General features: G+C 47.8%; 1 protein-coding gene across 1 annotated transcript; it reads right to left on the bottom strand.

Annotated features, from left to right (window-relative positions):
• Window positions 1–357: 357 nt before the first annotated feature.
• LOC140857261 (carotenoid cleavage dioxygenase 7, chloroplastic) lies at window positions 358–25,998 on the bottom strand. Its single transcript, XM_073256027.1, is given in 11 exon segments — window positions 358–386; window positions 389–500; window positions 593–755; window positions 757–908; window positions 1,564–1,649; window positions 2,404–2,670; window positions 10,078–10,080; window positions 13,223–13,351; window positions 24,995–25,072; window positions 25,075–25,122; window positions 25,950–25,998. Coding segments are annotated over 11 exon segments (1,116 nt in total).
• Between the last annotated feature and the right edge of the window lie 801 nt (window positions 25,999–26,799).

Genomic DNA, 26,799 nt, shown 5'->3' with positions numbered 1-26,799 from the left:
AATTAAAGTCCGAAGCAGGGATGGTTATTTTTTTTCAAAGGAAACTATTATATAGAATTTTTTTTTCCCCAATGCGAAGGAGAGAAATCATACTTTTCAATACGGTATTGTTTAGTATAGATGATAGCATGTTATATAGTGGTTTAGAAGTGCTGCTGGCGGAAAGTAGAGGATTATGAAGATAAACCATACATTATATTGTCCGATTATGAATGGCTGTAATGCTGTGACTCTCACGGTTTTCTATATTACGTTTAGTATGGTGAGAAGAAAAGACGAAAACTGTCGTTTCTTTCTTTGATCAAGGGTTTGAAAAGAAAGGTAGCTAAAATCATATTTCTCCATTCATTGTTATTATTATCTGTTGGCCCAAAATCCATGGAAGGCAAGGGAAACGTCAGATGTTTTGGCACTTCAAGCTTAGCTACAAATGCATTAGCTTCCCCTACTCTTCTTGCGTCCAATGCCACAAGGTAACATCTCTGCTTTGAAACTGCATGCTGCTGAGTGAGGAAAAAAAGAAAGAAAAAAAAAAGATCTCAATGAAGAAAAGAACACCCCATAATGGACCGATCAGTAAGTATTCTCTTACCTCGACGACTACAAGATAGCCATCATCCTCCTCAGTGCCTCTGAGGACAAACATAGGCTCTCCAATGAACTTGCGGCTCCCGGCCGACCGTGAAGTTGCGGATCCATCTGAGCAATTGAGCTTCACAATGCTATCAAAGGGGAAATGCGGCAAGATCGTCTGGAGCGGAAGCTGTTCCTGCATAAATGTAAGTATTTCTCTGGCCAGAGAACGCCAGATTGATCACTGGGAAATCTGTTGGCCTGTTCCATTGTTTGGAGGCACTGTTCACGGTGCACCTACGACATGCTTCGCCTATGTCCAGCTCAATTGAAACCTAAGAAGTGTGTGAATCATGGATCAGCTGAAAAAAAAAAAAATAATAACTATGTTACTATAGGAAGATCCAGCTCCGCTTATGATATAATTTCGAGCGTCAACCTTCCACAGTTCCATGGTAGCAATATGCACCGCATTGTATGGAAGTTTTATCATGAACTTTAGAGAGATGCTTGCCCACAAGTCTAACTAGATGAATCATTAGCTATTTGATAGTTCACAATGTCACAATATTTTCATGATTTTTGATGCATATGTTCATGAACTATGGGACTGGTTGTTGTGCTGTTTACATAGGAATTTTTGAATGAGACTAAAAACTTTTTATTAAATTTTAAAAGTTTTAAATTTTTGTGTACTTTTAAGAACGTAAATGTCAAAACCTTTTTTTTTTTTTTTTCAAAGCCAAAGTTTTGTTTGTATTTTTGAAGTCTTGAATTGATGCTAAAATATCATCATGACAAAATATCCATCCTTGGCTAAAAATTACAGCTCTTAATTTTCCTCTGTGTTACCTTCAACGCCAAGCTTTGATTCTTCTCTTTAAAAGGGGGGTGGAGGGAAAAACTAAACGTTTCCTGAAGTTCCCAGATGTCATTTGAAATTAGTTTTTCAGAAGTTGGTGCTCTTGCAGCAAAAAAGAGAATGGTTACCGGAACCATGTGGGGTAGCAACGCCTCCTTGCCTTCTACCATGTTCATGAAATAAGGGTCCAGCCTCCTGGTTTGCCAATTGTACCTGGTAGAGCGTAAGAGGGACCGGAGGAGGCCATTGCTTTTCAAAAAATTTTAAAATATTTATTATTTATATATTTATATATATGATGTCCTTTCAATATTTTAGTTTTATATACGTTACGAATTCACTGATTTACGAAAAATTATATAATTAATTATTTTTAATTTTTTATTGAAAATAATAATTAAAAAAAATAGTTTTTATTTATTATTTAATCTTTACTTATTCTTCAATCTTCAATGTGAAAGGATCATTAAAATTTTTGCACAATCAAAATCATTTTACATAACATAAGATAATATTTTTATTTATTTTTATTTATATATAAAATTAAATATTTATTGATATTTTTATAATATTTTAAATATATATATTTATTTTATTATTTATTATAAAATATTTTATTTAAAATTATTAATAAATTATTATTTTGTTCTCTCGATATGTGATGTCAGGGAACTGACGTGATATTAACCAAAACGTGTCCATTTGATCCAAATGCCAAAGTTTCAGCAACTCTTCTGAGACTTAACAGTCAATGGTTAAAGTTGTATATGAAGATGTGCTACATCCCCAAGCTCTTGAACGCAAAAGTATCAGCAAGTTTTAGAAAAAAAATAGTGTCCCTTGTCTTCAATCCATATAGAGCTTATATATTTCAAGTGGATATAGGTATGGTCTATGTTGCATCCAGGTAGTCTTCATGTCATGTACACGTACGTTTTGTGATTAAAGAGCAGGAACAAGTTTATTACCAAACATCTTCTGGAAATTGAACCACTGGTAGGAGCAAACTGAAGCCTGCAATTGGATATCTAGATTGCCGAGTGTGTCTCTCTTCTCAAATGCATTGCCAACGTGCGAGGTGTGGGATGGAGCTTCAATGGGCACTCTCCAATCACGGCCATTATTCGCACTCTCGGAGAATCGCGGCAGCAAATAAACCGGTGTCGTATTCTGGCTTGGGTTCACAGGTGAGGCAGTTATCATTGGATGCAGACCTGATACTGCAAGCAGTGATCCTGGGATTCAAATTTATCATTGGCCATGCAATCTCATTAGTCGAAGGCTTTTTGCAGCAAATATATCTTATGAATTATTTTGAAAACTTGCTCCCCGCAAAGAAGAAGAAGAAGAAGAAGAGGGAATAAATTATGGAGTCATTACAGCTATAGCTAATGCCTGATAGCACTTGGGTTGTATTTGGTAGCTGGCAATTTATCCAGATTGTTGGTAATTTAATATGGTAATCTGGATTACTGCGTTTGGTATGCTTTTTGGATAGTAATATAGATTGTCTTGGCAATCCAGATTGTCTAATGGGAGGCAATCTGAATTGCCTTGGAGAAAGATGGCTATGCAGATTATCATTTTTTTGGTAATGCTGCAATAAAAATTTTGGACAAAATTTTCTTCCAAAAAAAACATACAAAACCCATTGCTCAACCCTCTCCGCTCCCTCCCAATGTGCCCCCAGCCCGTGGCTCCTCCATCTCCGTTTGCCTGCCCGCGGCTCTCCGTCTTTGTCTCCCACTACTCTCCTGTGGCTCCTCCACACTCGTCCCACCACCCCCATGGCTCCACATGTGCCCGCCCTCTCCCACCCCACACCTCTAGTGCCTACGATTTCCCACACCCTTCAGTTAGCCACTTTTTCGTACTACCACCATATCCACATCACTCCTGTTACTTCCCATCAGGAAAATAGAAGAGCACCAGGATAAAATTATTAAGCGTATTTTGAGATTTTGATTTCATATTATCGATAATCTGATTTTCATACCTAATATGTCGATCAAGATTTCTAATAATTTTACTGCAACATTATCTGTGTGTACAAACATAATAATCAATATTATTGATAATTTAATGGTGATAATCTATCCTGAAGGCAATCCACATTACCTTCCAAGATTGCCTGGCAATGCACCAAATGTAACCTTAGGATTTTACTTTTCTATGTCCACAAGATATTAGGTGAAAAAATAATGCCTGCAAGCCAATCGCATATGTGATGCGATGGGATATTTATTTATTTTTATTTTTCAAACTATATATTTGATATTAATTATTAATAAAATTTGGTATTTTATTTTATTATATACTGCACCTTAATACTTGTTTAAGATTATAATGAACCTCATAGATTAGGACAGTAGTTTAGGATCATAATGAGATTATGCAAGTGAGACCTAAATTCTTGATAATCTTAATCTAAAATATTCTCAGTCATAGGATCATTGAGTCAGAGATCAATGATGTTGGTAAGATTGGCATATCCTATGTATGTTCGACGGAGAGGATGGTTGATCTCACAATCACTTGTATGGTAAGTATAATATGAGAATGTGGGTGCTCATTAAAAAATGAGTTCACTAAATTGACCAAATGAAAGAACATCTGATGGAGCCTTATATGCATATCAGCTGATTGTTCTCTAGTGGGAGTAGTACAAGTGATCCTTAGACCTGAGATCACCATGGTGCATTGTGTATATGAATCTATGTTTTGTTTCATTCCCTAACTTGACCTTTTGAGCCTTGTGTGGGGTGTTCTGAATATGGTGAAATATGCATAGAGATTGTGAGTGGTCAATAAGAAATCGGTCACTCCTTATAAGGGGAGAGAATATCCTATGTGATCTCATAGGTTGATGATTCAAAAAATTTTTGGCCAAAACAGGATGTAATTAGAAAGAGTTTCTAATGTATCATTAATTGAATCATCATCTTCTGATCGACATACATATAGATAAGTGTTTGGACTTGATATGTTTCTATATCCATAGCTCATCTAGGATGTTGTATGATCGAATGATTAAATTGTAAGATAACTTGCCATTGAAAGATATTTTTGATATTTCTATCAAATTTCATATCTTTCGGGAGTCATAACATATTGCTAGACATTAATCTTGACTTATAAACTCGTATGAATTAAAAAAAAATTAATTAAAATTAATTAAAAAGTATTTTATTAATTGATACATTTGAACTGACCTAATCTAATCAGATTGGTTTAGATCATGAACTTGAGTCCACTGTTGGCTAGATATGAAACTCAATGGATCACACACTTTAAAATTTGATCATGGTCTGATCTAATTGGATTTATTATAAATTCTATAGATAAAATTAACTTGCTAGCACATGAATTAACCCAAGTTTTCAATCGGATTTAGTCCAAAGATGTTTGAGCTAACCCTAAGCCTGATGTCTTGACCTAATAGGATTAGGTTCAAACCTATGATTTCCTAAATTGGCTAACCACTTCATTTGAAAGTATTTCATCTGATCTAAAATTTCTTCACGCCGCCTCACCAAATTCCATGCCAAAATTAAAAGCCAACGCCCCTTAGTTTATGTGTCCAAAAGGAGTCCTTCTAGAACACTTCTCTTAACCTCTTTCTTAAATTCTCCATGCCATAGTTATTCCACATGCCATTTTGATGGTGCCTTGGTTGTTGTGCGCCAGGGGAAAGATTTTTTCTGCCTTACAACTATTAAGAAATGTGTTCCAAAATCAATCATCTAACTTGTAGATGATTGAGTTTTTGTTATAATTGTATATGAATTATTTAATAGTAAAAGTTATTTGATTTTGTTCATCATAAATTTTGTGCACTTTTTATGTTTAAACTCCTGTATTATAATGAATGTTCTTAAAACTGCTTTCAGAGGATAAAAGAAGATTTATCGTGTAGTTCTTAAATCTATTCATGACCAAATGATACATTATTATTAGGACAATAATTGTATCAGGTGTAGGTCATTGTGTGCCATATAGGTTAGTAATTCTCTTAACCAAAGAGTGTGAAGATACTGGTATGGCATGCAGGTAAAATATAGGAGTACATTTCACTGAACATGACTAACTCCGAAGCACTCTGCTGTCAAAAGTAGCTCCGAAGGTATTAAATATAAGTGTCCCTCTGATCTGAGATTACCACGATGACTTGCAAGTAACTCACTGTGCTTTAGTGTCGGACTATCTAAATTTTTAATTCAGTGACGAAAGATTTCTGGGCACAGTCAAGTATTTGTGAAGTCGGTATGTGAGTCAAGATGGGATTGACCACTTCAAGGTATTGGAGATAATGCTTCAATGTATTTCAATTTAGAAAGATCTTGACTAGACAATCATTGTGAGGAGTCACAAGATTTATTAGGTTGAGACACAATAAGGATGCAATGATCATGAGTTAACAGTTTAACTCTAAGTCATCTTAGCATTAGGGTCAAAGTGATGAATTATACGGTAACCATATGTCCATCGGTTCTTAGATGTTGCTTTGTATATATTCGGCCTATCTAGACGTCGGATATCATTGCTAGATGGTCACTTCGATTGGTACAAAAATTTATTCCTATGCTACTGACTTAGGTTCGAATCCATAGGATCACACACATTAAAAATTTTTCTCCAATCATATGACTGATCGACGATTGAGAATTGTTCGAGGATAAAATCGTCAATACGATTGATAATTAACCTTGTACAATAGTTACAATAAAATTATTCACTAAGAGTTAGTGAAATTTAAGAGAATTAATTAGTAATTAGATTGCTGATTAGCTCAATTTGATTGAGCATTAAAGTTTGGATCATGTCTAATTGAATTAGATTCAATTAGGTCAAACCCGATTAAGTTATAGGATGACCTAGTTGCTAAGGGAGATTAAGATCAGGACCTGGATCCAATTAATTTCTAATTGAGTGAGGATCAAGTTAGATTGGATTCAATCACTTTTAATCGAATAGAGTTTGATTGGATTAAACTTAAAATAAATTTGAAATCAACTTGAATTTCAAATTCAAGTTTGAATTCAAAAACTCCCTTGCGCCTACCTATTTTCTCCATGCCAGTTCTCAATGTGCAAAGCTAGTTTGTGCGTAAGGAATATGCCAGCAAAAGCCTCTCTTTGTCACCCATTTTGGATAGGATCTGGTTGGTTTTAATCCAAATTCAAAAGGTTTGAATTTGAATTCCTAATCCACCTTAGCCGGCCCCTTGTGAAGGGGTTCTCTTTGTGTGACAAAAAGGAGGCCTTCCCGAGTTTATTCCCATGCTACTTTCATTTGTTCGGCCCTTCTTTGAATTGAGATTGGATGCGGATCGGATCAATTGAGTTTGGATTCAAAATGATTTTGAATTTAAATTCAAAAAAGTCCACATCCTATCCAATTTCCTCTTGTTCAGCTACCATAAAAACCCATTATTTTTGTGCATCAATGATTGATGCTATTCCACCGTGAGAAATCTGAGAGAATGAGGGGGGCCGAACTTCTGTTAGGGCATGAGGATCTGGGGTGGGTTGTCAACTTGTTGGCGTGTGAGATTAGAGGAGAATTGTCTCCTCTTAGGTGAGAGTTCTAGGCCCTGACTTTGGGGTTTTTAAGAGAGAGGAATCCAAAGCATAGAAAGATGTTTCTCTATCTTTCTTCCATCGTCTACATCCTCCTTCGATCCATCTTCAGCATCGGAAGGGTCTGAGTTGTTTGAAAAAAAAGATTAAATCAAATCTGCCATCAAATAATCTTTGTGCGAACTAGTACTCCCAAAAAAATTGATCGTGACGAGAGCTTCGTGTGGACGATCCATAGAGGTCGAACATTCTGTGCGACTGCACGGCATCAAGCAAGACCTTAGATCTACATGGCCATCAATGGTGTTCATCGATTCATGAAAAGGTAATAGATTTTGAACTCATTGGATCAGATCAAAGCAGATCTAACAGTTAGATTTGATCTAAGATATTGATGTGATAGATGCAAATTTCTATTATTTTTAGATTTTAATTGCATTTTAAATCATGTTATAGATCCTAACATGGTAGTTTAGATCAGATCTCTTGTATGTAATTTAGATTAAGTTATTTAATCTGATTGTTGGGTGGATGTCTGGCCAGGATACCACCTCCCAGACCTTTTCAGTACCACGCGATGCAGCAGGAAGAAAGAAGAAATAAAAAAAAAGAAAAACAATCAAAATACATGGATCAGCCACAAAAGGGCTCGCCTCCACGGGGCATGCAAACTTCACTATGAAAAAAAAAATTTACAAGAAGAGATCTCACCCTCAACCCTTGTACACCCAATTATCTCTCACCTGAAGTTTTCCTCACAAAAGCTCTCTCTTTTGGAAGACCCCCTGAACCCCTGAAGTGCCTGGCGATCGCTGTCCAGGAGCCTCCTGCTCCTTCTCTCAGCGCTTCTGCCTCTCTCTCTCTCGGGTTCGTACGGCGGTGAGAAAAACGATCCCCAAATCCTCTCTATTACCGATCAGCCCTATTTAAAGGGCTTAAAACTTGATTAGAGATGGATTAGGAGTCCTAAACAAAGCCAGATAACCCCTGGACCGTTGGATCAAGACGGGAGCCACCCACGCCCTCAGATCGCGCTCCGGTCCACAGAATAGTGCCGTGGACCGCGAGAAACGCGTGGGAAACGCCCACGCGGTCCACAGGCCCAGTCGTGGACCGCCCGGTCCACGGTGGATCGGGGCAAAGGGCCAGCAGGCCGCTGGGCCTGGGCCGGCCCGCTCTCACGCGCGGGCCTGCGCGCGCCTGGGCCACGCGCCCGATTGGGCCGTGTGCCCGGTTGGGCCGCGCCCCGCCTGGGTCCCCGCCCGCGTGGGTCGCACGTCCCGCACGGGCTGGGTCGCACGTCCCACGCACCACGCCTGCGGCCGCGCCGCTGCCGCCGCCGGCGGTCCTCCACCACCTCGAATCTCGTGCAGACTTCAAAAGCTCGTATCTCCTCCATCCGAGCTCCGTTTAGGTGATCTTGGTCTCGTTGGACTCCATTTTTCACCGCGAACCTTGCTGTGGGCTCAATGTAGGCTGAATCTTGAGGCATCAAATCCTAACAATCTCCACCTCGACTCGATATTCGACCTCCTCCAAACTCTGAGAGCTTCTGGATCTCCTCGCCCCCATGCCTTGGGGCAATCGCCTGCTGATCATGGATGGGCAAACATGGGAGTTGAGCCAGGCTGCTCGATCCCATCTCCATCGTATGCTGTGCTCCTCCTGACTGAGACCTGCTCAGGGCATCGTTCTGCGGTAATAGGAATCTCACCTTGTGACATCGCTCTCGTCCTCCGAGTCTCCTGTCTCGTGCCCGATCCACCTCCTGGAGCTCCACCTCGCTCTGGGCTCCGTCTGGCTCCCGAAGCTCCACCTCGCACTGGGCTCCCTGTCAGGTAATAATGTCCTCTTCTCCCCTTCTTCTCCTCCAGCACAATCCTATCGCCGCATAACACCTTCAGGATTCCTCCACCAGCTACCGTCCTGTAGCCTCTCGAATCCAGTCTGCTAAGTGAGATAAGATTCTGCCTGAAATCGGGTATGAATCGGACCTCCCCCAATCTCCTCACTGCATCATCATGTGTCCTCCAGCTGACCGTCCCAATGCCTCTGATCGCACAGCTCGATCCATCCGGCAGATATACAGTGCCCTCACTGTTCTCCAGGAAGTCAAGCTGCTCCTCTTTGCAACATACATGATAGGGACATGCAGAATCTAATATCCACTGCTGGAAAGAAGTAGATACCTCATCAGATATCTCCAGGACATCTCCATCTGAATCACTGCCGGTCGTCGCTACAGCAGCCACCGTCCGATTTTTGAGTTGAGGGTAATCTCTGGCTAGATGCCCCAACTCCTCACACCGGTAACATCTGATTTTGCTCAAGTCCCTCCTAGACTTAGACCGCTCTTGTTGTGATCTCCTGTCGCTCCGTCTACCGCCTCCTGCTCCTCCAGAAGCCACCAAAGCTGAGCTACCGCCACCTGAGCTCGAAGCTGGGTTCTCCCTCTTGAGAACCTCGTTCTGGAGTATCGCCGCGATGACCTCGTCCATCTTGATAGTGCTCTTCCCCACTAGAAGAGCAGTTACCAAGGACTCGTACGAAGGGGGAAGCGACGCCAGCAAAACCAGCGCCCTAGTCTTCTCCTCAACATTCTCGCCAACGCTGAGGAGGTCGGTGAGGATCTTCTAGAAGTGGCTCAAATGCTCCTGCACGCTCTGTCCCTCAGTCATCTGCAGTTGGTAAAACTGCCTCTAGAGAAAAAGTGTGTTGGTGAGAGACTTCGCCATATACAACTCCTCGAGCTTCGACCACAGTACCATCGGGGAAGTCTCGCTCAGCACATGGATCACCACTTCATCCGCCAGGTACATGCGGATGGTACTCACCGCCTGCATTTGTAGCCATTTCCAATCCCGCACCTCCATGGTGGTCGGCTTCTCATCGCACAAGAGAGCATCGATCAACCCCTGTTGGATGAGCATGTCTTTCACCCTTGCCTGCCACAAGGAGAAATTGCTCTTACCATCGAACTTGTTGATCTCTATTTTGATTGTTCCTATCTTCTCCATCTTCAGTCTTGCTCACCACCACTGCAAATTGCGTCTTTGTACCAACCTGCTCTGATACCACTTGTTGGGTAGATGTTTGGCCAGGACACCACCTCTCAAGACCTTTTTAGTACCACGCGATGAGCAGAAAGAAAGAAGAAATAAAACAAAAGGAAAAATAATCAAAATATGTGGATCAGCCACAAAAGGGCTCACCTCCACGGGGCATGCAAACTTCACTATGAAAAAGAAAATTTTACAAGAGGAGACCTTACCCTCAACCCTTGTATACCCAATTCTCTCTCTCTCTCTTGGAAATGCCCATGCGGTCCACAGGCCTAGCCGTGGACCGTCCGGTCCACGGTGGACCGGGGCAAAGGGCCAGCAGGCTGCTGGGCCTGGGCTGGCCCGCTCCCGCGCGCGGGCCTGCACGCGCCCGGGCCGCGCGCCCGGCTGGGCCATGCACCCGCCTGGGCCGCACGCCCGCATGGGTCGCGCATCCCGCACGCCGCCGCCTACTGCCGCACCGCTCCCGCCCGCCATCGGTCGCCGGCGGTCCTCCACCGTCTAGAATCTCGTGCCAACTTCAAAAGCTCGTATCTCCTCCATCCGAGCTCCGTTTCAGGTGATCTTGGTCTCGTTGGACTCCGTTTTTCACCGCAAATCTTGCTGTGGGCTCAATGTAGGCTGAATCTCGAGATGTCAAATCCTAACACTGATTTCACTGTAAATTTTTTAAATTGCATGTATGGAACTACCTCTATTTTCTTCAAACTCCTCCATGTGGTGAATTAATCTTACGCAGAAACCAAAATGTTTGGTTCCGCATGAGAAATTTTAGCACCAAAGGATATGATCCTTCATACCTTATGAAAGGGGGGCACTCCAGCTGTTTTCAGCTTGCAAAAGCTAGGTATTTGGGTGTGAGATTGAAAAAAAAAAGATAGAAAAAAATATGAGAAAAAGATAAGAAAAAAGTGAGAGAAAAATAGAAAGAAAAATCAAAAGAGAAAGAAAGACAAAGTGTTTGCTAATTCTAGCATTTATATTATCCAAGAGTTGGATATCTAAATCAGATTAAGGTGTCCAAATTTTTTAAGAAAAGGTTTGTGGTGTGATTTTGGTGGAAGATTCGAAGACAATCAGGCTGTGGTATAATCCGTTCTTGAGAAGAAAAATCGGCAATGAACTTGTGAAGAAGGTTACAGCATTATTAGGCCTGCAAATGGATCGGATACCGGATCTTGAGTGATCCCGACCCAACTCGGTTTCTTGATCGGGTCTTGATATTAGACCCATACCCATCCCAATAAAAAATCGGGTCGGGTCGGGTCCATAGCCGAATTTATTGACTCATTGGATCATTCGGATCGGATCTGGTCCATATAAAATCCAGTCCCAATCCATGAAATGCGGGTCCGGTTCGGGTCTAATTCGAGTCGGATCGGGTCATGAGTTTAAAAATCTATATAAAGTAGAATTAGAGGTCACATCAACAGCAAAATAGCATGGTCATATCTATTTTTTCATATAGATATTCTCTCCTCTCCTCTCTTCCCACGTCTTCTCATTTCACCATTGATAGTGGATATTGTATATCATCCCTAAGGCAATAGTAATGTACAACAGTAAACAAGTAACTAGATATTTTAATTATGAACAACTGTTGGTATGTCTCCAGTTTACTTTGTGTTTGTGGAAGGACTTTTAGAAAAGTTCCGAGATTAGCTGTAAGAATGGCATTTCTTGTGCAGTGTATTAATGATCTTGTGATAGTGTGACAGTATTAAAGATTTTAGTAAGAGATTTAAGAAAGAATTTGGGTGAGTCACTCTTTTGGTCCAAGTCCAAATTCTTATTTGGATGAGTCATTCTAACTGAGTTTGGATCTTATATTTGAATCCGGTTCGGGTCGGGTCGGGTCGGATCATATATCTTGAGATCCAAATTAATCCAAAAATCTCCACGGGTCGGGTCGGGTCCAAATTCAGAAAATCCAGACCCGACCCGAAAAGATGAACGGGTTCAATTTTTGAACTCGACCCGGCTCCATGGGTCTTTTAAATGGATTCGGGTAGGGTCTAATCGGGTCGGATTGGATCGGATCATGGATCAACCCGATTTGTTTGCAGCCTTAAGCATTATATCAAATTGAGAAGGATCCTGATCAATCTTGTGTGAATCACCATTAGAGGATATCTATTTTGATGTCTTGTGGATATCGTTCTATTACCAGATCATCGTCTTCGCGAAGGTATAATTATCTATCTTATTGTATGCCTGTTTTGATTTGATTGAAATCCACAAGTTATTCCTAGGATTTGTGTTCTGATTGTCATATTTTTAATAGTTAAAAATTTGTTAAAAAATTTTAAAAATTATATTCCACTGTGCAACCAAAATGCAACAGAAGTATCAGAGCCATCCTTGTTGGATTCAATTAAATAACATATTATTATTGTAATATAGATTAGATTTGATTCATATGATGCCATCGATTACATGCATTGATTCTTTAAATAAAATTATTTTGGTCATGATCGTAATTAGACTTCAAATTTCAGTTGCTAAATATTAGGTGCAACAAAGATCACAGTATCATTCTATTCTCCTTGGCATAGACAGAATTATTATCATAGAGACATTATAAATGGCAACAGTATTATAGTTGGCAGCATTAATTAGATGCTGCTATCCTGATTTCTCTATCAGTAGTGCATGGCAAAATATGCACCGCATCTTGGTCTCATCGTCTCTCTTTAGTCACTAACTATTGAGTACTGATGAACAACTGCGCTCACTTGTATAAATGACGATAAGCAAATAATTGAATTCTAGACCTAGCCAAATGAAAAACTGCACTTGGTTACTCCAACATTGGAGATATTTGAACTCACGTTTTGGCTCCCATATGCAACAGATGTCTATCATATTTCAGATTAAAGGTACAAGTTCCTCTAGTTCTGATGTCCAGAAAGAATTTGAAGTTGGGTTTTACCCTTATGTCTTGTGGCATGATGCTGAGGCACTGAGCAAGCTCTTGATTTGTATTGTTTATTTATAAAGATACTGGAGCACGTTGCTCAGGTACATTATATGATTAATTCATATGTTTACTAACTAAATATCAATATAGGGGACCTTCTCCAACCAGCAAACCAGGAAAATTTATTTGATGGTCTGCCAGATGATATGATACTTTAGAGACGTACCTACGTCAACCTTGATACGGTTGCCAAGAAGAACATTGTGGTTTTCTGTGAAAGCCCAGTCGTGGATCATCAGGTGGTCTGAGATGGCAAATTCCTTCTTCTACTTCAGCTCAAAATTGCAGTCGAATTCTATGTCCATGAAGTACAAAAGGTATACATCAGAATAAAAATGTTTTATTGCATTTGGAAATGGATTATAGAGCCACGGATTCAAGGACGCCCACTAGGTCATGGCCTAAAATCCGTTTCTCTGAGGAAGAGATAATTATTACTCCCTTGTTGCACTATGATTTTAATATTATTTTGAAAAAGTAAATATGCAGTCCCTTGTCTGACTACCGCTAACAATTAGTTTTATAAAGCTTTTTTCTTTTGACGTTTGGTCCATCAGACATGGACCAGATGATTGACATAAGATGATCATCAAAATCAACAACCAGAAAGAGATTTTTGATGGGACCAGACTTAAATTTCTCTTATTCAGTGACAGGGGAGGATGATGTTAAGGTTAAATTATTTATATAAAGATAGGATTAAAAATATATATGATGATGGTGTTCATTAAATAGTGACCGCTTGCTGTAATTATATGGAGCACTGTTATTTATATGATGTTGTTGCGGCCAATCGCCTCGTCGTCCGATTGCCGGGAAGCGTGCACCTGCAAAAGGAAGTCCGCACTGACCGGAGGCGGCTCCGGCGGGGACCCTCCGACGATCAAGTCAGAGAGGTGACTGGGCAACAGTGAAATACAGACGGAGAGCTCTGAGAGGGAGAGAGAGAGAGAGGAGCGAGCCTGCGTTTTTGGGAGAGACGGAGCGGATCGATCCCTTGCACTGTTGCCTTCCCCGGTATATATAGTGGAGCGCGGTATGGCGCCATCATTAATGGCGCGGACAAGTGAGGAACTGTCAACTCACTGTAGGCTGTCAGAGCCGCCGTGAAAACGTCATGTCGCCGTGTAGCCGTCTAATCACTAGGGTTGACCCGGCTCTCGGCGGGACAATGCCTCTAGGTAACTGTGCCGCATGTTCGTGTCAGAGCTGACAACGTCTGGCGGCCGTACGGTGGTTGGTGGAGTCGGCCGACCCAAGGTCGGTGGCCAGCAGAGTGGCGTCGGACTCCTCCGCCGGTCGGCGAGCTTCATGTGGGTCGGCTACCGGGCCTCTGGGTTTAGTCGGTCGGGAATGGACCGTGGAATGGCCACAGTTAGCCGCTAATGGCGTCCGTCGGCCTATCGCCCGACTTACTATCGGCCAGTCAGAGTCGTCCGTCGGGCCGTTGGTTAGTCGGTCGGGCCGCCAGCCGGTCGGGCCTCCGATAGTCGGTCGGTCGGTCGGGCCGCCAGCCAGTCGGGCCCTCCGATAGTCGGTCGGTAGGTCGATCGGTCGGGCCGCCAGCCGGTCGGTCCCTCCGATAGTCGGTCGGTCGGTGGGTATCCCCCAACAGTTGCCCCCCTCCACTCCTAAGTCGGGTGGAGAGCTGGCCGATGCCTTCATTCGGGTAGCAAGACCGGGCGACTGGGAGTGGATTTGTCGCATGTGCTGATCCGACCGTACCGTCGGCTGATCCGTTGTCAGACATCTCACGAATCCCAAGTGATCCGAACGTCTAGTCGATGCCAGAAGTCGCGCCGGCGTCAGGTGTCAGACGCCACGTCTTGTCGTCGTCAGTCGTCACGTCGGTGTCAGAAGATCGGGCGCCGGACGATACGGCGTCAGTCGATCGGATATTCGGCGCCGATCGTGGGTGAGGCGTCCCATCGGGGACGCGGACCGGCGCGGGCGGCCGACAGCGGAGCCAACCCCCGCGCGCCGCGTGTCAGGGTGGTTGGCCGGCGTCCGCTCCGGCATTTAATAAGGGCGGTGCGGGCGTCCCGGGGCGAAGCGCGCCGAATCCTCAGCCAACCGGCGGGCGCCACGCGTCGCGCATCTGGAGGACTTCGATCGGCGCGGGAGCATCTCGGCCGTCGGTCGGCCCTATATATATAGGACCTCCCGGACCCTGACCCACATTTGCCATTTGCTGGGGAAACTCTGTCCGGGCGATTTCTCGGTCGTCGCGGGCAGAGCTCTTCTCTACTTCCGGAGGGTCCATCGGGTTCGTGGTCCTCCTTCCTCTTCTTCCTTTCTTTTCTTCTTTCTCTTCTTTCGGTTCCTGCACAATGACCAAAAACCGACTCAGGGAGCTCGGTCGGGGAACCCGACCGACGACACCCGATCGGCTCCGGAAGATGAGGCCTCCTCGCTTTCGGGGCCGAACGTCGATCAGCTTCGGGAGCACTATCGCATCCCGGAGCAGTTTCGGCTCTCTGCTCCAGGGGCCGGCGGTCGGGTTAACGACCCTCCGCCTGGTGACCTGGCGCTGTATGTCGAAGACCTTCGCGCGGGTCTTCGGCTCTCGATTCCGGAGTTCGTCCGGAATCTGCTTGATTACTACGGACTCTGTCCGGCGCAACTGGCGCCGAACTCTGTCCGGCTAATCATTTCTTTCGCGCTGTTGTGTCAGCTCCTGCCGACCGACCCCCGCGTTTCCCTCTTTCGGGCCTTCTTTGTGCTCCGACCCCACCCTAAAGCCCGAGGGTGGTGGCTCTTCAACCCCCGGAAGGGTCTTGCCTTCATAACCGGTCTTCCATCGTCCATTCATGGATGGAAGAACCAGTTCTTCTTTGTTTCCTCTTCCTCCTCTTGGGGCTTTCCTTCTCGCTGGGGTGTACCCCGAACTGAGGCCAACGACAACAGTCGGGTCGACGTGGACGACCGGGAGGACTTCCACCGACTCAAAGACATGTCGGTCCCGAAGCAGAGGGAGCTTGTTACCGAGCAAGCTCTCTATGATGCCGGCCTGAGTCTGGTCCCCCGAATAGGTATCGCCCGATCTCCTAGCTTTTCTTTTTGTTCGGCTTTAGGGTAGTTCTGGTCCGGCCTTTGACACTGGTCGGTTTTGCAGGGACACCGCCGAGGATGAGGCCGACCGATGCCGAAATTCGCCAATTTGCCGCCGCGAGGAAGAGGCCAGCGCCGGGGGCAGGCCCTTCGCGCCCTTCCAAGAGACCAGCCCCAGTCCCGCCGACCGTGGAAGCGTCGGCGACCGAGGGGTCGGAGCCGATCATAGCCCTCACGGCTCCGACCGTCCGAGTCGAGGAGAGGCCGACCGAGGAAGTGGCCGAAGGAGTGTCGGCGGTTTCGCCGCCGCGGGTGGAGCCGGATGTCGTTCGGGAAGCCGAACATCGTCCGGAGGCGTCCGCTGGCGCAACGGGGGGCGTCGGGTCGAACTCCAGCGTCCCATCGCTGCCAGCCCCGTCGGTCGGGGCAGCTGATCGGGGGAAAGCCCCGATGGAGCCCTCGGAGGAGGAGAGATCAATGCCCCCCAGCGCATACTACCCTGAGGGTGCGTCGGCCTTGGCCGACCACAACCTTGCGAGGAGGTTGTGCCAGGGGATCCTCCTCCCTACCGACGTTCAGTCGTTGCGGTCTCGGCAGGTGACCGAGATGCTGTCGCGGTTCTACCCGTCGATGGTGGAGGTAAGCTTCGCGTCACCTTTTACTTTAGAAGAATTTTCGCTTGCCACATAATTCTGACAAAGCTTTTTTCCGTCGGCAGTTGATCTTCACCATGTCCGAGTTGGAGGCCGGATACCGAAGGTTCGGCGACGTTCGGGCAGCCTTCAAGGAAAGGTCGGCGGCGGCCGAGGCCGAAAGAGCGATGCTGGTCGACCAACTGCAGGAGTCGGTCGACCGGGAGGCCAAGTTGACGGACGAGGTCTCCCGGCTTATGGCCAAACTGAAGTCGGCCAAGAAGGAGGCCAAGCACAAAGGTCGGGTCGTGCGTCGTCTTCGACGCGAACGGGACAGTGCCACCTCCGAACTCCAAGGGGAACGCGAGCAACTTCGGGCCAGCCTGGGGAAGCTCGCGGAAACCGAAGAGGATTTGTCCATCGCCCAAATCGATGCCGAAATTGCCAGGGCCGAGGCGGAGTTGGCGAGGGAGGAGCTGGCCCATACTGAGGACGAGGTACGGTCGGCGAGGGAGTCGGCCGATCGTGCGGTTGAGGACTTCCGGGCCTCCGACCGGTTCAAGGAGGAGATGCTCGAGTCGGGCTTCGCCTCCTACCGGGTCAGGTTCGAGGACGGTCGGGATGCCGTCCATGCCTTGTACCCGTAGGTGGACGTCAGCCGAGTCGCTCCGCTACTCGCCGAAGAGGAGGGAACCGAAGAGGAGGCCGACCACCCGTCGGGAGGCGTCATCCCAGCGGAGGAAGCCATCCCGGAGCAGGAGCCGACCGGAGGTCCCTTGCCGACTGAAGGACATCCTTCTGCCGTCGACCCAGCGCCGCTCATGGTCGAGACGCCGATTCTTCCCGATCCTCCATCGGTCGAAGAGATTATCCAGGACGAATGATCGGTCCAGCCGACTGTCTTCCTTTTGTCTCTTCTTGAAAATACATGTACTCGGGCTTCGGCCCGACTTTGTAATTTCTTTTAATCAATGAATGAAATTGTCTTCTCTTTTCCTTCTTGTTTGTAATGTTTCTTATCGCTGTAATGTCGAACCCTAGTCACCAACTTAGAGAAGTCGCCAACTCGGGTAAGTCGGTAGGACTTAACCGGCTTGCACAGTTCCGAAGTAGCTTGTGTCCCGACTTTAGGTCGGTTTCCAATAATTGTAGTTGCCGTTCGGGCGCATCTGTTAAGTCGGGTGCCGACCGAACCTGGTAAAGGTTCGGCAACCGGACCTCCGTAGATGCACTTAGTCGATCATCGTCCGACGCAGTGTCGGGGGCATGATAGTAAGTCGGGTCCCCATGCTCTTGCGTCGGGTTTCATGTCCTTTGACAGACGGTGGCAAGCCGAGTGTCGTTCAGCCGGCCGTAGGTCGGTCGGCGAGTAGTGGGTGCGACTAAGGTCGCATCATGTGATAGACGGTGGTAAGCCGAGTATCCCTCGACCGGTCGTAGCCTGGTCGGAAGTCGCGGCAATAGCCGCGTGGGCTTTTAGCCTTTCTTCGGTCGGGGCCCGATCGGCCAGTCGGCCGATGGATTCTGCCCGAAAATTCGACCGTAGAAGGAGTATGAACTCCCGTCATCGTAGATGCATCGATCCGTGTAAGGGGCCGATGTGTCGTCGGTGCCAGGTCCGCGTCGATGCGTCGGGGCTGAGCGCCGATCAGTAGTCGAAGGGTTAGAACTCCAATTTTTCAAACTGAACTTGTATTCCAACGATTGAATTACAGAATTCACGGGTAATACAGCTTCAAGTTGTCGGCGTTCCAAGTCCGGGGAATGGTTTTTCCCTCAAGGGTTTCCAGCCGATAGGCTCTCGGCCCGAAGGTGTCAGCAACCTTGTAGGGTCCTTCCCAGTTGGGAGCCAACTTCCCTTGGTCCAAGGGCTTCGACACCTCCGCCTTCCTCAAGACTAGGTCGCCAGGTTTAAAGAGCTTTGGTCTGACCTTGGCGTTGTAGTACCGGGCGACCCTCTGTCGGTATGAGGCCATTCGGATTTGAGCATCATCTCGCAGTTCGGGGAGAAGATCTAGGTCGGCCCTCCGGCTTTCGGAGTTGTCCGGCTCGCGGTACTGCTCGACCCTTGAAGATGGCAGGCCAATCTCGAGCGGGATCATGGCTTCTGTCCCGTAGGCCAAACTGAACGGCGACTCTCCGGTTGGGACGCGGGGGGTCGTTCGGTAAGCCCACAGGACGGAGCCCAGCTCGTCGACCCAGAGGCCTTTGGCTTCGTTCAGTCGGGTCTTGAGTCCATGGAGCAGGGTTCGGTTCGTCACCTCAACCTCGCCGTTGGATTGTGGGTGCTCGACTGAAGTTAGTCGATGACGAATGTGGAACCTGGCGCAGAAGTCCTTGAAGTCTTGGTTGTCGAATTGCCGTCCGTTGTCGGTGATGATGGTGTGCGGCAATCCGAACCTGAAGATGATGGACTTTTGGACGAAGTCCTCCATCTTCCGCTCGGTGATCTGTGCCAAGGGCTCGACCTCGACCCACTTCGTGAAGTAGTCGATGGCGACAACGATGAACTTCCTTTGGCCCGACGCCGGCAGGAAGGGGCCGAGAATATCGACTCCCCACTGAGCGAAGGGCCATGGAACGACAATGGGAGTGATTTGGCTGGCCGGTTGGTGCTGAATATTGGCATACTTCTGACATGGCTCGCACCTTCGGACCAACTCTGCCGCATCCTTCCTCATGGTCGGCCAGTAGTAGCCCTGTCGTAAGACCTTGAAGGCTAAGGACTTGCCCCCCAAGTGATTCCCACAAATTCCTTCGTGAACCTCTCGGAGGGCGTAGTCAGCGTCGGTCGGTCCCAAGCACCTGAGCAGAGGGAGGGAGAACGACCTCTTGTAGAGTCGGCCGTCCATGTTCACATATTGCGACGCCGACCATCGGAGTCGCTTGGCCTCCGCGGGATCTTCGGGACTGGTCCCGTCGGACAGGTACCGGACGATCGGATCCATCCAACTTGGTTCAGACGTTAGCTGCCGTACTTCTTCGACCCGATCGATGCTCGGCTGTTGGAGGTTTTCGACAAACGTCCGACCCAAAGAATCATAGGCCGACGTTGCCAATCTGGAGAGAGCGTCGGCACGGGCGTTCTCCGTCCTGGGGATGTGGGAGATCTCGAAATGCCCGAAGCGGGCCACGAGATCCTTTACCTTCTGAAGATACTTGATCATGGTCGGATCTCGCGCCTCGAAGTCGCCCTTGACCTGCCCCACGATCAGCTGAGAGTCGGAGAATGCCCGGAGGCTGTCGACGCCCAGTTCCTTCGCCATCCTCAAGCCCGCGAGGAGTGCCTCGTATTCGGCTTGATTGTTGGAGGCCTTGAAGTCGAACCGGAGGGCGTATTCGGTGACTACCCCATCCGAGTTCGTGAGCAGGAGCCCGGCCCCGCTTCCCTGAGCGTTGGAGGCTCCATCGATGTGAAGTACCCAGGTGGAGATCGGGTCTGGCTCAGAGATCGAATCTCGTCCCGGGCCTTCAGCTCCCGACCTTCGGTCGGTCTTCGGGCATTCAGCGATGAAGTCGGCCAAGACCTGAGCCTTCAAGGCAGGCCTCGGTCGGTACTGAATGTCGAACTCGCTAAGCTTCATTGCCCACTTAGCGAGTCGTTCGGATGTGTCGGGTTGGTGCAGTACGGCCCTCAGGGGCTGGTTGGTGAGTACCACGATGGCGTGGGCCTGGAAGTATGGTCGGAGCCGTTGCGCGGAGACGGTCAGGGCGAAAATCATCTTTTTCGTCTCTGAGTATCTTGCCTCGGCGCCGTGGAGCACTTTGCTGGTGTAGTAGATGGGCTGATGGGTTCGGCACTCGTTTTTCCGAACGAGCACCGAGCTGATCGCCTCAGAAGATGTGGCCAAGTAGAGATACAAGGTCTCCCCGACCTGCGGCTTCACGAGCAGCGGCGGGGAAGCCAAGTACCTTTTCAGGTCTTCAAAGGCCTGTTCGCACTCATCCGACCAAGAGAAACCGTTCGCCTGGCGCAGGGTCTTGAAGAACGGGAGGCACCTTTCAGCTGATCGGGAAATGAATCGGCTAAGAGCGACGATTCTTCCGTTCAGTTGTTGGACCTCCTTCTTGGTGTTCGGATGACGCATGTCGAGGATCGCCTTTATCTTCTCAGGGTTGGCCTCGATCCCTCTCTGAGAAACGAGGAATCCGAGGAACTTCCCCGAGGTCACCCCGAAGGCGCATTTGGTCGGGTTGAGCTTCATTCGGTGCCGTCGAAGGGTGCGGAAGGTCTCCTCGAGATCCTGAACATGGTCCGGGATCTGCGTGCTTTTTACCAGCATGTCGTCCACGTACACCTCCATGTTACGCCCGATCTGGTCTTTGAAGACCTTATTGACGAGTCGCTGGTAGGTGGCGCCGGCATTCTTCAATCCAAAGGGCATCACCCGATAACAGTAGAGGCCCTTGGGGGTCACGAACGCGGTGTGCTCCTCGTCTTCAGGCACCATCCGGATCTGATTGTACCCGACGAAGGCGTCCATGAAGCTGAGCAGTCGAAATCCGGACGTCGCATCCACCAGCTGGTCGATCTTCGGGAGTGGAAAGCTATCCTTCGGGCATGCTCGGTTGAGGTCGGTATAGTCGATGCAGATCCTCCATTTCCCGTTGGCCTTCTTGACCATGACGATATTGGCGAGCCAATCGGGATACGTGGATTCCCGAATGAAGCCTGCTTCGAGCAGCTTGTCCACTTCTTCGTCAATGGCCTTCTGCCTTTCTGGGGCGAAGGACCTTTTCTTCTGCCTCACCGGCTTCATTGTCGGGTCGATGTTGAGTCGGTGAGTAATTATTTCTGGAGGGATGCCCGACATATCTGCTGCCGACCATGCGAATATGTCGTCGTTGGCCGTCAGCAACTCCGCCAGTCGGTGTCGTTCGGTGTCGGGCAATTGAGACCCGACCCAAACTTTTCTGTCGGGATTTTTTCCTATCGGGATCGCCTCGAGCTGCTCGGCCGGCGAACCCCGCTCTTCCTCCTCCCGTTGATCCAATTTGTCGATTGTCAGGGGATCCTTTGTCTCGTCGCTTTGGGCGGAGATTTGGAAGCATCGTCGGGCGAGCTGTTGATCTCCGCGCATCTCCCCGACTCCGTTTTTGGTCGGGAATCGAACAAGGAGATGGTACGTCGAGACGATCGCCTGAGGGCGTTCAGTCCGGGTCGCCCGAGTATGGCATTGTAGGCCGAAGGAACTTGGACGACCGCGAAAATGAGGGAGACCGTTCTTTGCCGTGGTTCGGCACCGACCGTCACGGGCAGGGTGATTTCTCCTTCGGTCGTGACGGTGTCTCCGGCAAAGCCGATCAAGGGGGTGGAGACCCCACTAAGTCGATCAGTCGGTAGTCGCATTCGGGAAAAGGTCGAGTAAAACAAAACATTTGTCGAACTTCCATTATCAACAAAAATTCGCTTTACATCATAATTGGCTATTGTCGCCGACACAACAACAGCGTCGTCGTGGGGAGTCTGGATGCCCCGAACGTCGTCTTCTGAGAAGGTAATCACGTCGTCCGGGCGCGGCTTTTTCGTCGGCTCCCCCCTGTAGACGTCCCCGATCCCAGCCGCTTGGAGATCATGTTGATGACTCCAGCCGTCGGCTGGTTAGTCGGTGCCTCTTCAGTCGGCTGGGGGCGTCGATCGGCAGTCGGTCGGGTCGGCGGACCCTTTCGAAACTTGCCGAGATACCCCCGGCGGATGAGATTTTCGATCTCATCCTTCAACTGGATGCATCGCTCGGTGTCGTGGCCGTGGCTCCGATGGAACCGGCAGTACTTCCGATGGTCGAGGCCCTTTGCCTTCAGAGGCGGAGGCCGTCGCAGGTATTCTTCCCCTTCGATCTCCATCAAGATCTGCGCATGGGGAGCGGAGAGAGGAGTGTAGGAGTCATACCTGGGACGCACCGACCTCGGAGTCTGTCAGCGGGGTGATTTTTGGATCTGTCGGGGTGGAGAAAGCCGACTATCGGCCGGGGGCCTGCTTGGTTCGGCGGGCTCCCGACCTTTCCTTCGCTTCTCCTTCGGACCCCTGGGCTCGACCAAGCGTCGGTCGGACGCTCCTTCGTCCGCGCGCATATACTTGTATGCGCGCTCCAGTAGCTCGGCGTATGTCCGGAGGAGGGTCTTGTCCAGAGAATAAGTAAATCGGGACGACCTCAGGCCCCGCTTCATGGCTGAAACCGCCATGTCTTCGTTGAGGTCCCGGACCTCGAGCGTGGCCGCGTTGAATCGCGCCACGAAGTGTCGGAGCGCCTCGTTTTCCCCCTGCTTGAGGGAGAAAAGGCTATCCGACGTTCGCGGCGGCTTTCGACTGGTGCTGAAATGGGCCACGAACGAGTGCTCGAGCTGCGCGAAGGAATGGATACTGCCCGATCGAAGACCGGAGTACCAAGCCCTGGCAGCCTTGCGAAGTGTGGCGGGGAAGCCGATGCAAAAAAGAGCGTCGGTTGCCCCTTGAATTGTCATGAGAGCTTTATAGCTCTCGAGGTGGTCGACTGGGTCGGTGGAGCCGTCGTATGGCTCCACGTTCGGCATTTTGAACCGACTGGGAATCGGCTCATCGAGGACCAGTCGAGAGAGAGGCTGGGCGGTCTGGAAGTCGACGTCGTTCGAAGACTTCTGGCCGTCCATCTGCAGTTGGGCGAGCCGGCGGTCGATCTCCTCGAACCGTCGCTCGTAGTCGTCCGCTCGTCGATGCTGGGAGACCCCAGGAGTGGAGCCTCCGGAGGATTCTGAAAGAGAGGCCGACGGTGTGCGCGGCCGCTTTTCCTTCCTCGCCCGTTCCAACGGGGAAGGAGAGGGCCGCTGAGACCGTCGGTCGTCGCGCCGTGGTCGCCCCTCCTCCTCTCCGTGGGAGCGCTGTTGAGAGCGCTCGCATGGAGGCGACAGGGGTCGGCGCGGCCGTCGGCGGCTGCTCCTGGAAGGCATAGGTCGGGCCGCCGGTTGTTGCTGGAGGCTTTTGACTGCGTCGGTCAGTACGGTCATCTGCCGTACGATGGCCGCAATCTGGGCCTCCGTGGTCACTGCAGGGTGCGGAGAGCTAGGCTCCGCCGCGGTGGTGGTGGAGAGGCCTCTTCCCAGCGGGAAGAGCGCCTTGCCGACCCAGTGACTCTCGATCGTTGAGCTCTTGTCTTTGTCATGCTGTCCCCTTCCTGGCGCGCCAATCTGTTGCGGCCAATCGCCTCGTCGTCCGATCGCCGGGAAGCGTGCACCTGCAAAAGGAAGTCCGCACTGACCGGAGGCGGCTCCGGCGGGGACCCTCCGACGGTCAAGTCAGAGAGGTGACTGGGCAACAGTGAAATACAGACGGAGAGCTCTGAGAGGGAGAGAGAGAGAGAGAGAGGAGCGAGCCTGCATTTTTGGGAGAGACGGAGCGGATCGACCCCTTGCACTGTTGCCTTCCCCGGTATATATAGTGGAGCGCGGTATGGCGCCATCATTAATGGCGCGGACAAGTGAGGAACTGTCAACTCACTGTAGGCTGTCAGAGCCGCCGTGAAAACGTCATGTCGCCGTGTAGCCGTCTAATCACCAGGGTTGACCCGGCTCTCGGCGGGACAATGCCTCTAGGTAACTGTGCCGCATGTCCGTGTCAGAGCTGACAACGTCTGGCGGCCGTACGGTGGTTGGTGGAGTCGGCCGACCCAAGGTCGGTGGCCAGCAGAGTGGCGTCGGACTCCTCCGCCGGTCGGCGAGCTTCATGTGGGTCGGCTACCGGGCCTCTGGGTTTAGTCGGTCGGGAATGGACCGTGGAATGGCCACAGTTAGCCGCTAATGGCGTCCGTCGGCCTGTCGCCCGACTTACTATCGGCCAGTCAGAGTCGTCCGTCGGGCCGTTGGTTAGTCGGTCGGGCCTCCGATAGTCGGTCGGTCGGTCGGTCGGGCCGCCAGCCGGTCGGGCCCTCCGATAGTCGGTCGGTAGGTCGATCGGTCGGGCCGCCAGCCGGTCGGTCCCTCCGATAGTCGGTCGGTCGGTGGGTATCCCCCAACAGATGTAAACTAGTTTACATGGCGACTATAAGTCTATAAATCACACTGAGCTTACATATACCATAGTGCCCTTAAGCCATATGCTGCAAAAAACATGAACACAAAGGCAAAGTTGGCCACTTGGTCACTAATAAACGACAAAATCTATCCTTTTTTTTTTTTTTTTAAGGCCGTCTATGATCATGAATGCCAGTATATACTACTGGAGTGCCGGGCATGGCTCCTGTTTAAATGTTTTGAGGTAGCGTAGAAGGTGAAAATATGCGTACCGTAGAAAGTGAAGTTGGAGCGAGGGAGGAGCATGTCTTTCGCGTTGCAAGGCAGCAACAAAAGCCTGTTCTCTTTAAGTCGATCTTGCAGTGGGCCCGCATCCTGTTTGGTGGCATATTAAACACTCCTATGACCTCAAAACCAGTTTTCAAAACTCAGGTTACAATTAGTCGTTGAATAATCTCATGAAAGAATCTTCTCCAAAACAAAAAAAAGTCATGGAAGAATAGGGGACTAAGTCTTTATTTTGGTTTGTGTGATGGCACTTCTTTTTTCCGTAGAAGTTCGTCAAAATTAGCTTCTTAGTTTGCTTTTTGATGTTATAATGGGTATAATAACAGTTCTCTTCTTCTTAAAAAAAAAGAGAGAAAATAATAGTTAATAACAGCAAAAACAGTGGTTATTCATCGGAAAAAACAGCAAAATAATAGTCTTATTTACTGTTTATGAATTTTATCTTTGGAGATTAATACCTTAATATATTTATAAAGAAATCAAAACTTGAATATTTTTTTATTGTCCGATCAATAGAAAAAGCAAACTAATAAGTCAGTCATTCAAATGAAAGCATAAACGAGCGAGAGGCATCTCAAAAAATCAGAATCTTTTGCTATACATGTTTTGCATAAAAAATATATAGCCCTTGACCATCTCCATGTCAACTTTATGCTAAGATAGACGACCATCAAATCCTCAATATTTATGAATCCAAAAAAATATTTTGATTGAAGAGAGTGGAGGTCTGAAATCGAAATCGAAATGGATGACTCCTATTCCAACCGTTTGGTTGGGAGGAGTCTCATTCCGATTTCGATTTCGAAGTGAAATGGGAATGGATCAATCTATATAGAATTCAATCTCTATTCTTCTCTATGAATAAATTTTTCATTTCAATTTCGATTCTGATTCCGATTCTGATTTCGATTATGAACCAAATATTTCGGAAGATTTGACCATTCCGATTTCGATTCCAATTCCAAACCATTTCAATTATCATTTCCATTCTGATTTCGATTACGAAACAAACGTCCTCTCGAGATTTATGTATCAAAAAAAAGACTAGACATTTAAAAACCATCCTTCTCTCGATGGGATAATATGGCATCTCCGGTGGTAGTGTAAAGTGGTGTGTATATATATATATATATAATATATATATATATAGTTTAAGTATAAAACATGACAAACAGGACGTCCAATGATTACACCTCTTCATCCGTTGGTGGAAGATCGTTCGATCTACAAACTTTAGATGATATTATATTGAGCATTTGATATAAGTAATTCATTTACCGTAGGTTCTTGACCATCTAATTATTTACTTTAAAAGGGTGTTTGATTCGTAATCGAAATTGAAATGGGAATGAAAATCAAAATGGTTTGGAATCGAAATTGAAATGGCCAAATCCGAAGCATTTGGTTTGTGATCGGAATCGAAATTGGAATCAAAATTGGAATCAAAATTTGAATCCATAGAGGAGAGTAGGGATTGAGTTCTATATAGATTGAGCCATTCCCATTCCACTCTGAAATTAGAATCAGAATGGGACTCCTCCCAATCAAACAGTTGGAATGGGAGTCATCCATTTCGATTCCGATTTCAAGCTTCCATTCTTTCCAACCAAACACCCCTAGATATATTAATATAGAACGATGGATGAATCCCACGTATTCATGTTTCGTTTGACCAATTTCTAACTATCTTTTTATGAACAATATTTCTGAAATTATTTGTCTGATTTCTATATTGTTTAATTATTCAAAATAGCCAACAAAGTACGGGCTCGGTTGTTTTGTGGGACAG

The sequence above is a fragment of the Elaeis guineensis genome, chromosome 4, assembly GCF_000442705.2.
Source record: "Elaeis guineensis isolate ETL-2024a chromosome 4, EG11, whole genome shotgun sequence".
Lineage (NCBI taxonomy): Eukaryota > Viridiplantae > Streptophyta > Magnoliopsida > Arecales > Arecaceae > Elaeis > Elaeis guineensis.
Note: the sequence above shows the minus strand (reverse complement) of the source record. Positions and strands in the feature narration are given on the sequence as shown.